The sequence below is a fragment of the Canis aureus genome, chromosome 3 (assembly GCF_053574225.1).
Source record: "Canis aureus isolate CA01 chromosome 3, VMU_Caureus_v.1.0, whole genome shotgun sequence".
Lineage (NCBI taxonomy): Eukaryota > Metazoa > Chordata > Mammalia > Carnivora > Canidae > Canis > Canis aureus.
The window spans coordinates 34471918-34486989 of NC_135613.1; the positions used below are offsets into that span (position 1 = coordinate 34471918).

Below are 15072 nucleotides of genomic sequence, written 5' to 3' on the forward strand. Positions count from 1 at the left end.
ATAAGAAGCACTCTGAATCCACTGAAATGATTCAGATTAAAGTGATGGACCAAGTGCTTTGAGGATGGAGAGGAACTAGAACTCTCGTATGCTGTTGGTGGGAGAGGGAACTGATACCACCATTGTGGAAATATTTTGGCAGTTTAAAAAATGTTAAACATACATCATATTAGCCATTCCACTCCTAGGTATTTACCTGAGAGAAATGAGTGTATATGTCCACACATGGATTTGAACATGAATGTTCATATTAGTTTTATGTGTATACTAGCCAGCAACGAGAAACAATCCAAAGCCTGTCAAAAAGTGAGTGAAGAACCCAATCATGCTACAACCGCAAAATGACATTCTACTCGGCAATAGAAAGGGACAAATTATTGGTGTGTGTGACATATGTATGAATTGCAAAATAATTATGCTGAGTGAATGGAGCCAGACAAAAAAAGAATGCACACTGTGTGATTCCATTTAGGTAGCATTCTAGAGCCACAAACTAATCCAGAGTGACACAGAGGCAGACTATTGTTTGCCGGGAGATGTGGGGGAGGGGGCAGTGTGAGGCAGAGGGAGAGGTGACAAAGGGCCATAGGAAGTTTTAGGGGTGACGATACGTTCATTATCTTGACTGTGATGCTTTCATGGATATATATGTGTATATATATGTATATATAATATGTATGTCAAAACTTGCCAGATTATATACTTCAAATATGTACAGTTCATTGTATGTAAAAATATTTCAATAAAGCTCTAAGGCAAAAAGAAATACCTTCAAAAAGACCCATAAAGAGGATCCCTGGGTGGCTCAGTGGTTTAGCGCCTGCCTTTGGCCCAGGGCATGATCCTGGAGTCCTGGGATCGAGTCCCACATCGGGCTCCCTGCATGGAGCCTGCTTCTCCCTCTGCCTCTCTCTCTCTCTCTCTCTCTGTCTTTCTCATGAATAAATAAATAAAATCCTTTTTTTAAAAAAAAAAAGACCCATAAAGAGAAATACTATATAGAAACAAAAATTATGGAAAGACATTTATGATAATTGTTGAGAAAGAAAAAAAAAGTAGATTACAAAACAGTATATCCAATATGGTCACTTTAAATTTTTTTTTTATTTATTTAAAAAAAAATTTTTTTAAAGTAATCTCTATACCCAGTGCAGGGCTTGAACTTACAACCCTGAGACCAAGAGTTGCATGCTCTAGTGACTGAACCAGCTGGGTGTCCCTGGTCATTTGTTTTTAGATAACTTGAATATCTCTAGCATTCACCATTTGATTATAAGTAGTGCCACATTCAAATCAAATCATGGTTTATGCCAGCCCAGAGCCATCCTGCCAGTGTGGGAATTCTCCTTCCCTGACAAGTCCATCATCCTGTGTGTTTCTGGGTGTCCCCAAAGTGTCTTGCTGCACTCAGAAAGCAATCTCAGATGTCATGTGCTGTTGCTGACAGGGGGGCTTCTGCTGAGCCGAGGCCCCTGCATTAGTGTTGCTAGCTGTGCCAGAGACAGGCCCACACTACTTGTCCATGCTACTGCAGAGCGCCGTGCATGGGGTACCCCATCATTCCAGCCCTGACACTCTTGTACCTGTAGGGTGCTTTGAGAGCACAGAGGAGCAAAGCGACAGGGAAAGTGCCCCATCCTGTGATTTGGGCATGGCTTGGGCCCCTGGATGTGGCAGCATGGCAGCTCTATGTCTGCAGACTGTCCTTTCCTCCAGGGAGGGGCTGAGGCAGGGGTTCAAGTACCAGCCTCTGTGAGGTGTCTGCAACGTCTGATCCTCCACCTCTCCCAACCGGGGGCGGAATGCACTCCTACTGCCAGGCTCCTCCTCCCAAGATCCAGTGTCTTTCAGGGACCACCATCAACCTCTGTCAGGTGCAGATGAGGGTGTCCCCCAAACATGAATACTGATGGAGATTTTTCTAGGCAGCTCCTTTAAAAAAAAAAAAAAAGATTTATTTATTTATGATAGACACAGAGAGAGAGAGAGAGGGACAGAGACACAGGCAGAGGGAGAAGCAGGATCCATGCCGGGAGCCCCTAGCAGGACCCGATCCCGGGACTCCTGGATCAGGCCCTGGGCCAAAGGCAGGCGCTAAACCGCTGAGCCATCCAGGGATCCCCTAGGCAGCTCCTTATGCCTATGAGCATATGGTATATTTTACATCGTATCATATGACATCATATAACATGTAGACACCCTGTGTGGGGGAGGGGTGCCTCCATGTCCCCAGTTGGCAGGCTTCACCTTTCAGCTCTAGTCCAGTTGGAAGCACATACCTTAAATTATTTTTTTTAAAGATTGATCGATTTATTTGTTTGTTTGTTTGTTTGTTTATTTATTTATTTATTTATTTATTTATTTATTTATTTATTTATGATAGACAGAGAGAGAGAGAGAGGCAGAGACACAGGAGGAGGGAGAAGCAGGCTCCATGCAGGAAGCCCAGGCGGGACTCGATCCCGGGACTCCAGGGTCGCGCCCTGGGCCACAGGCAGGCGCCAAACCGCCGAGCCACCCAGGGATCCCACATACCTTAAACTATTTAAATTATTAACAGTGACTCTCTCTGGGGGAAGAGACCGTGGATGGTATTCATTTTCTTTGTTCTTTTCTGAACTGTCCATTTTCATCGGTTTTCCATCAATACCCAGCCGGGCAAGACAGGCGCGCGGCCCAGCAGCTGGCCCCAGCACCGGCTCGCAGGGGCCCCGCACACAGCAGGTGCTCGGTAAAGCTGCGAAGGGAGCGCGGGGATGAGGTCTCGGGCTGCCGAGCCGGGTTAGCAGTAGCCCTCCGCGCCCTGGCGCCCGCCCGCCCCACCGACCCTGCCCGCCGGCGCCCGCGTTTCCGGCCCTGGCTCCGCTCGCGCGCCCCGGGACTGACGCCTGGCGGGCGGGGTGTCTGGCGCCGGCCCGGGGCGCTGGCCTTTGCGAGCCCCGCCGCCGTGCCGGGAAGGGGGGACCAGAGCCCGCGGGAGCTCGCCCTGGCCGCGCCCCGCCGCGCCCGCCTCCCCCCTCAGGCTCTGCTCTGGGACCTAAGCGGCTCCTCCAACGCTCCCCTGGCCTCCGCCCCGCGGGCTGCGGCGTCTACAGGGTTCCACCTCTAGGGTAAGACCCCCAGGTCAGGCTGTCCCTCCCCTGCCCCCCTGCCTCCCTGCCTCCCTGCCTCCCTGCCAGTGAAGGACCGAAGGACCGCACCCTCCGGGATTCTCCTGTTCCTGGCTCCTCCGGGGTCCCAGCCCTCGCTCAGACACATCTGCCTCTCCCCGGGACTGGGCGCCAGACATGCAACCTGGTGCCGGGTGCCCGCTTGCTTGGGCAGGCTGAGGCCTGAAGCGTCCTAGACTTGAGCTGAGATGGGCGGGCCTCTCAGTGGGCTGGGGGGGGGGGGGGGGGCTGGCCCTGGGAGGGGCCTATGCACGCAGGAGTCAGAGTCCACAGGGCCCCCGCCAATGTGACTCACCTGGACCTGGGGTTAGTGAGGGAGCAGTAGCTCTTGCTGTGAGGGCAACTGCCCTGCAAGTGTCCAGTCCAGGAAGTGAGGCTGAGTCCAGAGCCCCCGCAGCTGGGCCCAGACCCCCAGCATCTGGGCCCAGGAGCTGGTTCCAGCCCCAGCAGATGCAGGTGGTGAGAGAGGGACATGAAGAGGGCTTGGAGCCCGCCAGGCAGGGCGGAGGTTAGGATTGACTGGACAGGTCCAGTACTCGGCTCATGCATCCCACATCTGGCCTCTGTGGCTTGTTGGCACCCTTCCTGCCTGTCTCCGCCACCCATGTCTTCTCTCCTCTGTACTGTTGAACCCGCCTCCCACTGCTTTTCTTGCCCAGCTTCTCTGTAAAGGGCTATAGTTCTGAGGTGGGGGGGGGGGGCCCAGCCCTGGAGCAATGTTGATGTCACCTCCACTTCCTGTCTTGCTGGTATCACTACCTCATTCCTGCATCCTATCCCCCTTCCCATTTATCCCACAACTTCCTTTGTTCTGCCATACCCAGCCCAAGGGATCCCCCCCCCCAAAAGGAACTGGAGTCTTCAGCTTGGAAAACAGGAGATGATAGCATTCATTCATTCATTCATTCATTTGATTATTGATGTACACACGCATTTATTTCCATTCACTCACTGACCCGTTCCCTTGCTCTTTCCCATTCAATACCCCCTTCCTTTACTCTCAGGACACTTAATGAGCATCTACTATGTTCAAAGCCCTGAATGTTTGCAGGGGGAGGCGGGGGACAGGATACTCTGATGAATCAGCTCCATCCCTGCTGCCAACCGTTCAAGGTCAAGAAAGATAAATTAGCACAAATCAGCTCAATTGAAGAGAAAAAGTAGCATGAGACAGCAATGAAGGGCTGTGAAGTGTGTGTGTGTGTGTGTTTGTGGGGGGGATGGGGACAGAGGGGACTGAGTAGGACAATGGAAGCCCCACTCAGGAGGGGCACAGAAGACTTCCTGGAGGTGGTGCATTTGACCCAGGCTTTGATGGGGGACAGGGTTGGGAGGTAGAGCTATCAGAGGGCACCAGGGTGGAGGGAACAGCAGGAACAAAGGAAACCCCAGTGTGAGGACACAGGAGGAAGCTCTGTCCATGGCTAGAGATGATTGGAAGAAGTAAGTCTAGATGGGGCAGAGGACAGGACATGCGCTCCCATCTCTGGGCCTTCTGTCATAGACCAGGGGAGCAGCCTTGTCCTGGGTGACCCAGAGTCATGGTCATGGGGTAATGGCAAGACCTGGGTGGCAATTAGACCTCAACTGTTCAGTCAGCCTTAGATGGAGTGAGTCCTTCTATCCTGGAGGTATGTAAGTGGAGGCTGCGGTAGTAGGTGTGTGTGTGTGGAGTGAGGGAGAGTTACAAGTTCTGGCCCAGGTTGTGGTCCTATCTGGAAAGGCTAAAAAGCCCAGCAGAGGGAATTCCTGGGAGTTTGGTTATGTACTCACTTATTCATACCCTCATTTGACCCTATACCCCTTCCCTCCTTCCTTTCTTCCTCCCTCCCTTCCTTCCAACAACAGCAACAAACAGTTCCTTCTTCCTTCCTTCCTTCCTTCCTTCCTTCCTTCCTTCCTTCCTTCCTTCCTTCCTATCACTCAGTCACTAAACCCTTGTCCTGGGCACACCCCATGCTACGGACTCAGATGACTCAGATGAACTCCTTGTCCGTGTGAGTTCCCACTCTGATGGGGGAGACAGACCCCCCATGGCAGACAGTGGCAACCTACTATCCCTGTGGCATATAGATGGAGGTTACTTCTCTGTGTTTTGTCACCGAGTGAGGTTGCAGAGTTGGGACATGGGCCTGAAGAATGAATTTAGGCATGTGTCTTCCAGCCAGGAGGGCCCCATCTGTGGGGCCAGAGGAAGGATGTCACATGGAAAACGAAGTGCTTGCCGGAGAAAATACCTGGGGTCCCGGGGCTTAAGAGGCAGGCTTTCTTGAGATATGGGACTCCCCAGAGGCGCACTTGAGGACCAGGCCTTTGCACTACAGACACCACAAGCTCATCCCACACTAGCAGTGAGCCTACAGGGTTCAGGCACCTCTAGAGAAGTCCTTGGTCTGCATAAGCTGTAAGAAGGCTGCAGAGAGTGCTGCTTACACCCGTGGGCTCTGGACTTAGATCAGGGTTCAAGTCCTTATGCTAACTCTTATCAATTACATGACTTAAGACAAATGACTCTTTGCTTCCAGTTTTCCTCTGTAGGAGAAATGATAATCATAGTACCTTCCTCCAAGGATGAGGCCCAAAGGTGGTACCATATCTGAGGTGCTTGCACAGGGCTGGGCGTGTGGAAAAAGCTATAATGACAGTGACGGTGGTGGTGAGAGAGATGGTCAGTCAAAGTCCGCCTCAACAACCTCTGGGTCTCGTTCTCTCCACCTGTGAAGTGGGAGGGCTGACCCAGCTCGCTGGCTCCTACAGGGTGGTCTCTGGACCAGCAGCACCAGCAGCACCAGCAGTTCATAGGATCTTACTAGCAATACAACTTCTTGGGCTCTCCTGGAGCTTTTGCTTTCAGTAGTCTGAATTTTATTTTTTTTAAAGATTTTATTTTTTTATGAGAGACAGAGAGAGAGAGAGAGAGAGAGGCAGAGCAGGCTCCATGCAGGGAACCTGACGCGGGACTGGATCCCAGGACCGCAGGATCACGCCCTGGGCTGAAGGCGGTGCTAAACCGCTGAGCCACCAGGGCTGCCCCAGCAATCTGAATTTTTAAAAAGCCCTTTGCAGGGCAGCCCCAGTGGCTCAGCGGTTTAGTGCTGCTTTAGCCCGGGGCGTGATCCTGGAGGCCCAGGATCCAGTCCCATGTCAGGCTCCCTGCATGGAGCCTGCTTCTCCCTCTGCCTGTGTCTCTGCCTCTTTCTCTCTGTGTGTGTGTCTCTCATGAATAAATAAAATCTTTTTTTTTTTTTTAAAGCCCTTTGCGTGATTCTGATGCAGGCTGACGTTTGGGGACCTCACTCTTGCTTAAGACCTTCTCTCTATCCACCTTTCCAGGACCGTGATCCATCCAGTGTGCTGTGATCCATCCAGGTGTGCTACATGTTTCCTATGCTTAGGGCTCCGGTCTGGGGGCTGACGGGGAGAGGGCATGGAGATGAGTAAGATGTGGTGTCGACCCTTGGGGGGGCTCCCAGGTGAGTTGGGGAGGGGAGGCAGATACCCATGAAATACTCACTGGAATCAGAGGCTGAACAGAACTGCCGAAGAGACGCGAGTCAGTTCTATAGTGAAGAGGAGAGAGGAGAGAGCCCTCTGCAGAGGGATGGGGCTCTCTGTTGCTTGTTCCTGACACTGTACTGATTCAACCTTGCTGGGAGTCCTCTAGTAAGTCTCACTGAAGCCTCTCTTATTTTGTGCCTTGTTGTGGGGTGAGGTGGACAAGGCCATAGGCTTGAGGTTAGGAATGAGGAGTCCAGACAGCTTCCTCACAGACTTCAGGTGGCTCACTTTTCATCCCTGGGCTTCAGTGTATCCCTCTGTAAAACAGGGGGATTAGACGGAGTCCAGTGAATCTGCGAATCGTGGAGCCCTGGTAAGAGAGTAGGTTGGGGACCAGAAGCTTCTAGGTCTCATTCCCTCATCTGTGCAGTGAATCCCTGAAATTGCTCTGGCTGCCTGCCCGGGTACAGTGAGATGAGCTGTCCCTTCCCAGTCGAGGTCTCATGATTCCTGTCCTGTTCATTTCACATGGCTTTTTAGCATGTGGGGCCTGTTCTTCATTCTTAGAGGCTTCCTCGGCCCAGTTGCCTGGCATTCAAGGCCGTGCTCGACAGATTCCCAGCTTTTCTCTGCAAGATGAGGATCCTTACTGCCTATTATTATATCCAGTTCTGTTCCTGTTAGCCCTTCCACCTCACCCCTTTTCTCAGCCCATTCAGTCTTCAGGCCAGAAAGCACTACCTCTTTCAGGAAGCCTCCTAGATTGCCCCAGCCCTCAGTGCCATCCTTGGACTGTCTTGCAGTCTTTAAGGTGTGACTTTAATTTCTCATTTGTTGACACTGAACTGCCTGCTGACAGACCCATGAGCTCTTTTTTATTTTATTTTATTTTTTTTTGACCCATGAGCTCTTTAAGGGAAAGGCTGGAGCTCATAGGGATGGGCATTAGAGCCCTTGACTCCCAGAGCAGGGAGGCTCAGAGACAAGAGGGAACTTGCTCAGAGTTACAGGGCACATTAGTGAGAGACTCAGGCCTAGAAGCCAGGTGTCTTAGGCCCAGGGGGGACCTTAGGTGTGGGGCGTGAGCTAGAGGCAGTGAAGGGCAGAGGCCTCAGATGGGGTGACCTGTGTTCCAACACAGCTTTGCACTCAGTGGCTGTGCACCCTGGGCTGTGTCACCTACCCTCCCCAAGGTTACCTTCCGGGGGGTTGGAGCGAGGACCAGGAGAGGCCTTGGACACAGTAGGAGCTTGGTTATTGTGTGGTGCTCTTTATCACTCCTGACCATTTGTCCACTCCAGCTCCCCTGCCTGGCTCTCCCCTGCCTTCTTCTCTGAACCACCAAGGTGGAGCAACCATGCTCCATCATGAAAAGTCCAATGTGAGTGTCAAGGCTCCCTCATTAAGCCTCTTGCAGAAGTGAGAGGGACAAGAGAGAATCAAGGCAGTCTCTCCATCGGGAGTGGCTACAGAGTGCCTAGGGTGGGTGTCCACAGGGCCCAAGCCTGTGGAACTAATGAGGTGGGATTTGACAGATGTCACTTTAAGAAGTCACATTGCTTATTTGAAGGAGGGAGGGGGTGTGCCCTGGCCCTGGCCACAGCCCCACTGGGCTGCACTTGGGGGCTGCCCTCCCAAGGGTGAAGAGTCCTAGCAGGTGGGCCTGATATGTCCCTGGCAGGCTGCTGGCAGCTCCCTGGCTTCCTGCCCCCTCCAGCCCGAGCCCTGGTGGACAGATAGAAGCCGGTGACCTTTGCCAGTCTAACTGGCTGGGGGCTGTGAGGTGGAAACTCCTGGCCCCTGGGAAAGACCCCAGAGCCAGGAGACCCTGTGAGAAGGCTGTCAGGGGCTGGAAGTGGGGGTGACCAAGTTTGGCTGTGGCTAGGGATAAAGCGGGTACCCGGCCTCCTGATGTGGCTGGGGCCCAGTTGGTGGCCATTCTCCTTCGTCTCCAGCAGGCAGGCACAGGAGCCTGGGAGTGGGGTGCTCTGGGAAAAGGCAGGCAGAGGGCAGTCTGGGGAGAGGCGGGCCTGAGTGATAACTGCTGGGCTGGGAGGGGCGGGGGCTCGGGAGGAGGAGGAGCGGGAGGGGGAGGAGGAGTGGGGGGAGGAGGAGGAGCGGGAGGGAGGAGAGGCCGCAGGCTTCATCTGGAGGCGGAGCGGGCTGCTGCTCAGGTGGCCCGCGGCTCTCACAGGGTGCTGCCAGCGGCGCCACGGGGTGGCGGGGTCTCAGCCACGATGATCCAGAATGTGGGAAATCACCTGCGCAGGGTATGCGGGCGGGCTGGGGGTTGCGGGGTGGCCCACGGGGTGGGGGTGAGGGCGTGGGGGTGCTGGGGAGTGGAGATCCCGAAAGAGAATTGGAGTTTCCATTCTAAGTCAGAAGTTCTGTATCTTCTCTGTCCTGGGCTGGTTTACCGGGAGCAGCAATCCCCAAACCAGCCCGGGGCCATCAGCTGCCCCAAGGGCTGGGGGGAGGGGGGCCTGCGGGGAAGTTCCTTGTCTGGAATGCTATTTCGGGGCTGCGTGTGTGGCTTCTGCTGGACATCCGAGCCCATGCCTCTGTGGGGTTCAGGGCTGGATAGGGTTTGGGGCTCAGAGGCCGTGGTGCTGAAAGGAGCTACAGGGTCGGGGTGTGTGTAAGAGGGAGAGTGCAAGTGTGGCAGGACGAGCTCTGGGAGCCTCTGGGAGGTTACCTCTCTCCGGTGCTCAGGACCAGGCATGGGCGTTGGAAAGGTGTCTGCAGGGTGCCCACATTTCCCTGGGATGTCTCACCAGGGACTTTGGAGTTGAGATTAGATGCTGAGGCATGGGATGGAGGCAAGTGCTCATCACCCACCTGGCAGGAGCCTTTGATCTGGTGAACAGGACAAGGGTTCAGGACAGGCTGGCAAAGGTTGTGCTGGGCACAGAGGGGGTTGTCCTCTGAGGACGTTGTCAGGAAACGCCTTTTTAATGGGGCAGGGATGGGATGCCTGGGTGGCTCAGTTGAGCATCGCCTTCAGCTCAGGGCGTGATCCTGGGGTCCTGGGATCAAATCCCACATTGGGCTTCTTGCAGGGAACCTGTTTCTCCCTCTGCCTATGTCTCTGTCTCTCTGTGTGTCTCTCGTGAATAAATAAATAAAATCTTAAAAAAATAATAAAATAAAGGGGGCAGGGGCAAATACATTTCTTACCTATCCCCCCCTCCATCTGCCTGAGTGCCACCCAGCTTAGACCTCAGCACCCTCTCCACTGGCCAGAGCACCTTCTCCCAGCTTCTCCGATTCCACATCCCACCTGTCCAATCTCCCTCCACTGAGGGATGCTTCTAATAGATAAATGTGCTTATTCCACACCTGCTCAGCCAGCTGCCTTCAGTGTAACATATATGTTCCTTACCTGACACAGAAAGATCTTGAAAACCTGCTTCTGCCTGCTTCTCCCTCCTCGTTCCACCCTCCCCACCCCTATGCATTCAGTGTGGCAGCTGAACCGAACTGCTTGCCACTGCCTTGGTATACCACCTTGGTTCTTTCCTCTTCACTGTGGTCCCTACTGTGCTTTCTGCTCGGGTGGCCCCTAGTCTCCCACCTCCTCCCCCACCCCCTGGAGAGTTACCTCTGAGCCCTTAGATCTCAGCTCAGATGCTGACTCCTCTAGAAAGCCTTCCCAGACTTCCCAGGGCACAGGGAGCCTCTGTGTTAGCTCCGTCTCCCCCTGACGTGTATGTCCACCTCTTCCACCAGGGAGTTCCAGGAGGCTGCTCTCGCTGTGCCCAGCAGATGGCCTGGGCATGGTCAGAACCCCAGCAATGCCTAATGAATGAATGGATGGGCACCGGAGCTTCTCAGTGAGGCCAAGGGTGGGATCTGGGCCACAGGGCCTCCTGCTCCCCATCTCCTGAGCGTGGCACAGACAACATATTCCAGATGGGGCTGTGTCTTCTCTTGTGCCCTTCATGATTTCTCCCCATTGATCCCCATCAATAATTGAGGAGAAGGTTGTGGGGAAAGGATGTATCATTATCATTATCATTTTACAGAGATAACTATATATAGGGGCACCTGAGTGGCTCACTCGGTTAAGCATCTGCCTTTGGCTTGTGTCATGATCTCAGGGTCCTGGGATCGAGCCCTGGGTCAGGCTCCCTGCTCAGCAGGGATCCTGCTCCTGCTTCTCTTTTCTCTTTCTGCCTCTTCCCCTGCTTGTGTGCTTCTCTCTCTCTCTGTCAAATAAATAAATAAAATATTTAAAGCATAAAACTATAAAAAGCAATATATATATATAGTTTTTAATGAAAAGCAAGCAAATAAAAAACCCCACCAAACTCTCTTCACTGGGGACACAGAAAGCCAGGTTAACTGGGAATGGAAAGGGGCACACAGATAGCCCACAGCCCTGCTTCACAGGGTTTGGGGGCCCTTGTCAGCATCCCAGGCACTGTGGACAGTGAATCTTTTGGAGTTAGATGGTTCTGACTCTTACCTGCCCCTGGGCACCCAGCAAGCTCTTGGAACATGTGAATGAGTGAGTGAGGTGGTAAGCCTGCCAAGCTGAGGGCACAAGGTGTGGCGGGGGAGCGCTGATTGCCTGGCTGCTAGTGCTGGAAAGGTCCTACTGTCCTGTCTCAGCCCTTGCCTCTCTCAGTGGAGACCCTCCCCTTCCCCATCCAGGGTGCCTGTCTGTACTGGGCCCTGAGTCCCACGCTCCTGGGCTGGTAGTGATCTGCTGGTACCCTAGTGGGAGACTGGCAACCTCTGCTCAGCTTCCGTTTTAGCCAGGTCAAGGTTACCTCCTGAGAACTTTATTTACTCTGGGAGAGGTGATAGAGCTGTTGATCCCCATTCTCCTTGGAAGGCCCTGAACCCTGGTAGTGTTGCCAACAGGTGGTGGAAGATCGGAAAGAGCAAGAGGAATTGGTGCCCATATTCGTGTATACATGAACTTACATGTTATCACCGACTCCTGACGGGGATCCCCCTGCTTCACCTTGAACCTGAGGACAGCTGGAGGTTCTCCCCAGCCCAGCTGCGCAGCCTCATTGAGGGTCTAGTACAGAGTGTGAGGAAGTTTCAAGCATGGCATTTGGCCACCCCTCGATTAGAATCTTATCTTTACCCCATTGCTCATATGTAACCTAGGTCCATGTGCTCCCCCTCTCTGAGTGTTCTCTGAGGCCTCCACCAGCCTTGACAGTTTGGACTTTTGGGAAGGGTTTGTGCACCATCTTGAGGTTGGTCCTGACAGCAAAAGGCAGGGGCCTGTCTGCCTTGAGAGCCCTGCTTTGTGGTAGAGGAGGGACACCCACAGGAATGAAACGGCATGCCTATGATACAGTGTGAGTGCAAAAACTTGTGAATGAATGAGTGACTATGGGAGAAGGGTGCTGAAGTGGTCCCAGAAGGTTTCCTGGAGGAAGAGGCAGGACTCAGACACTTAGCCACTTAGCTTCAGCCTGTTCAGGAGTTGCATGTGAACCCTGGTCTCAGCCATGGACAGATGCCTTTAGGGTTTGTAGTCTGTCTGGAGGACTCTTCTTCATCCTGCAAAACCCAGCTCAGCCATCGTTTCCCCTACCCATCCGCATCCTGCCTGCCTGCTCCCAGAATTAATGGCGTCTCCTCAGGATGTGATACTAATTTTGCTTGTTCCCTCCACAGGGATTTGCACATGGCAGGTACTAAGTACTCTGGGATGAACCCAGGCTGCTGTGTGGTGCTCACAGCTAATGAAGGAGACACAGTGAGAAAGTAGTCAAGTAAATACACAATCCAAATCTGTGCCAAGTGCCATGAACAGTAATAATGATGAGCGTAAATGCCATATAAGCGCTCCCTGCATGCCAAGCATGCATTAACTTGTTTATCCTTTATAACAACTCTGTGGAGTAGATAACGTTACTATGCCCGTGTTGAAGACGAAATGGAGACAGAGAGGTTAAGTAACTTGCCCAAGGTCACACAGCTATTAAGTGGCGCTGCTGACATTAAACTCTCTGGGAACTGTGAGAGAATAATGAGAGAGGTCAGGGGAGGGCTCTCTGAGCTGGTGACAACTGAATAGAAACCTAGCAGCTGAGAAGGAGACAGCCAGAGGAAGGGCTGGAAGGGTATTCCAGGCAGAGGGAATGGCATTCACTTGTAGGCTCCAAGGCTTGGGATGGGGCTTGGTGCCTCTGAGCTATTGAGTGGGGGGCAGTGTGGCCTGGATAGGGGCAAGCAAGGGCAGAGCAGGTGGGAGGGGCTGAGACAGGCAGGCAGTAGTATGCCTCGGGCTAGGTGTCTGGGCCTGGTAGGCAGGGTTTGGGGTTTGGAGCGCCAGGAGTTGTATTGTCCTGCCCTCCAGACCGTGTGGTGCTTGGGGATGCTCTGGTCCTCAGGCTTAGTGCCAAGGTACGTGGTCCTGCACACTGTGCTCAGAGAAGCTCAGAGACCTAGGGAAACACATTGTCATGGTTCCGCTCTGGACAGGCAGCCCCCCACGAAGGTCCTGGCCACCTTCCCATCCATTCCCTGACCCCTCACAACAGGAAGGTGGGTGATAGGCTCAGCCCCCATAGGCAGGGCATGGAGAAGTAAGATGATATGCCTGGGCTTATGAAGCTGGTGAGAGACTTAGAATCCCTACCTGGCAGGCTGAGACCTTTTTCCCAGCCCCTGACCTGGCCAGGGAGACATCTGGAACTGCTTTGCATCTAAAACATGGCCTCGCTGTCACACTCATACGCACTCCATCACAGCCTCCCCTGTGTACCTTCGCACACTGATAATGCACATCCGGGGCTGATCACCTTCCCCCTCACACACACCAGCGGTCTAGAGGAGGCTGCACCACTGCCCTTCACCTGTGTTTGGTCCAGGCCGGGCCATGCTGGCATCCCCAGCACCTCTGGACAGCTGCTCATGAGTCTAGAGATCTGCCTTAGACATACTAACTCACTTTACCCTTGAGTCCTTAGTTTCCTCAGCCGTGAACCAGGTCTGTTCCTGTAGATCTTGCCAGAGCATTGGCAAGATTAATGACTCTGGAGGAGTGCGGAGCTTGGCACACAATCAACCGTGGTAGATGTTGATTGGTCCTTCTCTTTTCATTTCATCTGGACTTCTGATTCCTCAGTGTTTCAAACACAGGGTCAGTTGGTTGGATGAGGTGGTAAAGACGAACTTGCTGTGTACCTACTAGGTGGCAGCCCTGCTACCAGTCCTGCTAGGCTTGTGGTATTCATCTGGCTTTACAGATGAAAGAGAACCAAGGCTCTAGCACTGAGCCACTTTGAGCTAGTTGGAGAATTCAAATCTCGTCGGGGCCTAAGCTACAGCTGGGCAGGGGCCCCGTGCCATGGCACTTCTCCTTGTCCTGGGCCGACCTGGCTAAGCAGAGGAACTCACACCCCTGCCTTGTGCCTGCCCTGTCCTGTGCCTTCAGGGACAGATGGTGCTGTCGGCCTGAGGCTCTGCTGTTTCCCTGGCTGTGGGCCTGTGAGCTCCTGCCACTCTTCAGGAGCAGCCTCTTTGTGGGTAGCAGTTGGCATCGGGGCAGTGAGTCTGGCACTCTGGGGACACTGGGATGAGTCAGATTGGACCTGCCCTCAGGTGCCCCCAGGCTGATGGGGAGACAGAGAGAGGTACAAACCACTGATGACAGCAGAGTGTGGCCAGGCTGTGAGAGAGCGAAGCCCAGGGTGGCCCTTCACCAGCCTAGGGGCAAGGCAGGCTCCCTGGGGGAGTGGTGGGTTGGCCTGGCCTTCTTTGGGTCAGGAAGCCTGGCCCAGGCAGAGACATCTGTGTGTGAGATGTGGGGAGGAGCTCGTTATACCAGCAACGGTGAGAGAATTTGGGAGTGACACCTTGAGGAGTCCCTCTCCTGCCCCCTTGTCCAGGTAATATGTATGTCCTGCCTGGAGCTTCTTCCATAGTAATAGTTTGCCCTCAGCAAATCAGACATTAAGTCATTATCGTCAGCAGACATAAGCATTAAGCATCTGTTTCAGAGACGCAGCTTTGGAAGTGAGCAAAGCAAAATCCCAGCACGGGACGTGGTGCCCTCAGGCAAGTCCCTCAGATAGCCCAGGTCTGTTTTGTGCAAGGGGCCTAACTGTGCCTCACAAGGTTTGGGCAAGGATTACGTAATGTTATGGACACAAAGCCATTATATAATGTATACAAAGGCCTGGAACATGGTAGGTACTGAAGAAATTCTGCCCAGGATGGGGGAAAGGGGAGATGTTGGTCAAAGGGCACCAACTTTCAGTTATAAGATGAGTAAGTTCTGGAGACCTGGTGTATGGCATGGGGACCACAGTTAACAACAATGAGTTACACACTTGAAATTTGCTAAGAGAGTAAATTTCAAGTGTTCTTATCTCTGCCCCCCCCACCCGCCCCAAACAGGGGAACTCTAAGTTGATTGATGTGTTAATCC

General features: G+C 53.3%; 1 protein-coding gene and 1 long non-coding RNA gene across 3 annotated transcripts in view; one reads left to right on the top strand and one right to left on the bottom strand.

Moving 5' to 3' along the window:
* Positions 1-1086: 1086 nt before the first annotated feature.
* Positions 1087-3352, bottom strand: LOC144310642 (uncharacterized). The gene is made up of 3 exons (XR_013376291.1): positions 3201-3352; positions 2536-2737; positions 1087-1932 (listed from the first exon to the last, which is right to left on the bottom strand). It is a non-coding gene; the product is annotated as an uncharacterized LOC144310642 (long non-coding RNA).
* Positions 2926-15072, top strand: part of ACOT11 (acyl-CoA thioesterase 11) — a 51672-nt gene continuing 39525 nt past the window's right edge. The window contains exon 1 of one of the 2 annotated variants that reach the window (XM_077891883.1): positions 2926-3110. Coding sequence is in view for 1 of the 2 variants with exons in the window: in XM_077891880.1 (XP_077748006.1) it covers positions 8906-8938 (33 nt within the window). In the remaining variant the exon portion in view is untranslated. Of the gene's footprint in view, positions 3111-8790; positions 8939-15072 lie in introns of those variants that run through there. The other variant, XM_077891880.1, reaches the window with a different exon arrangement.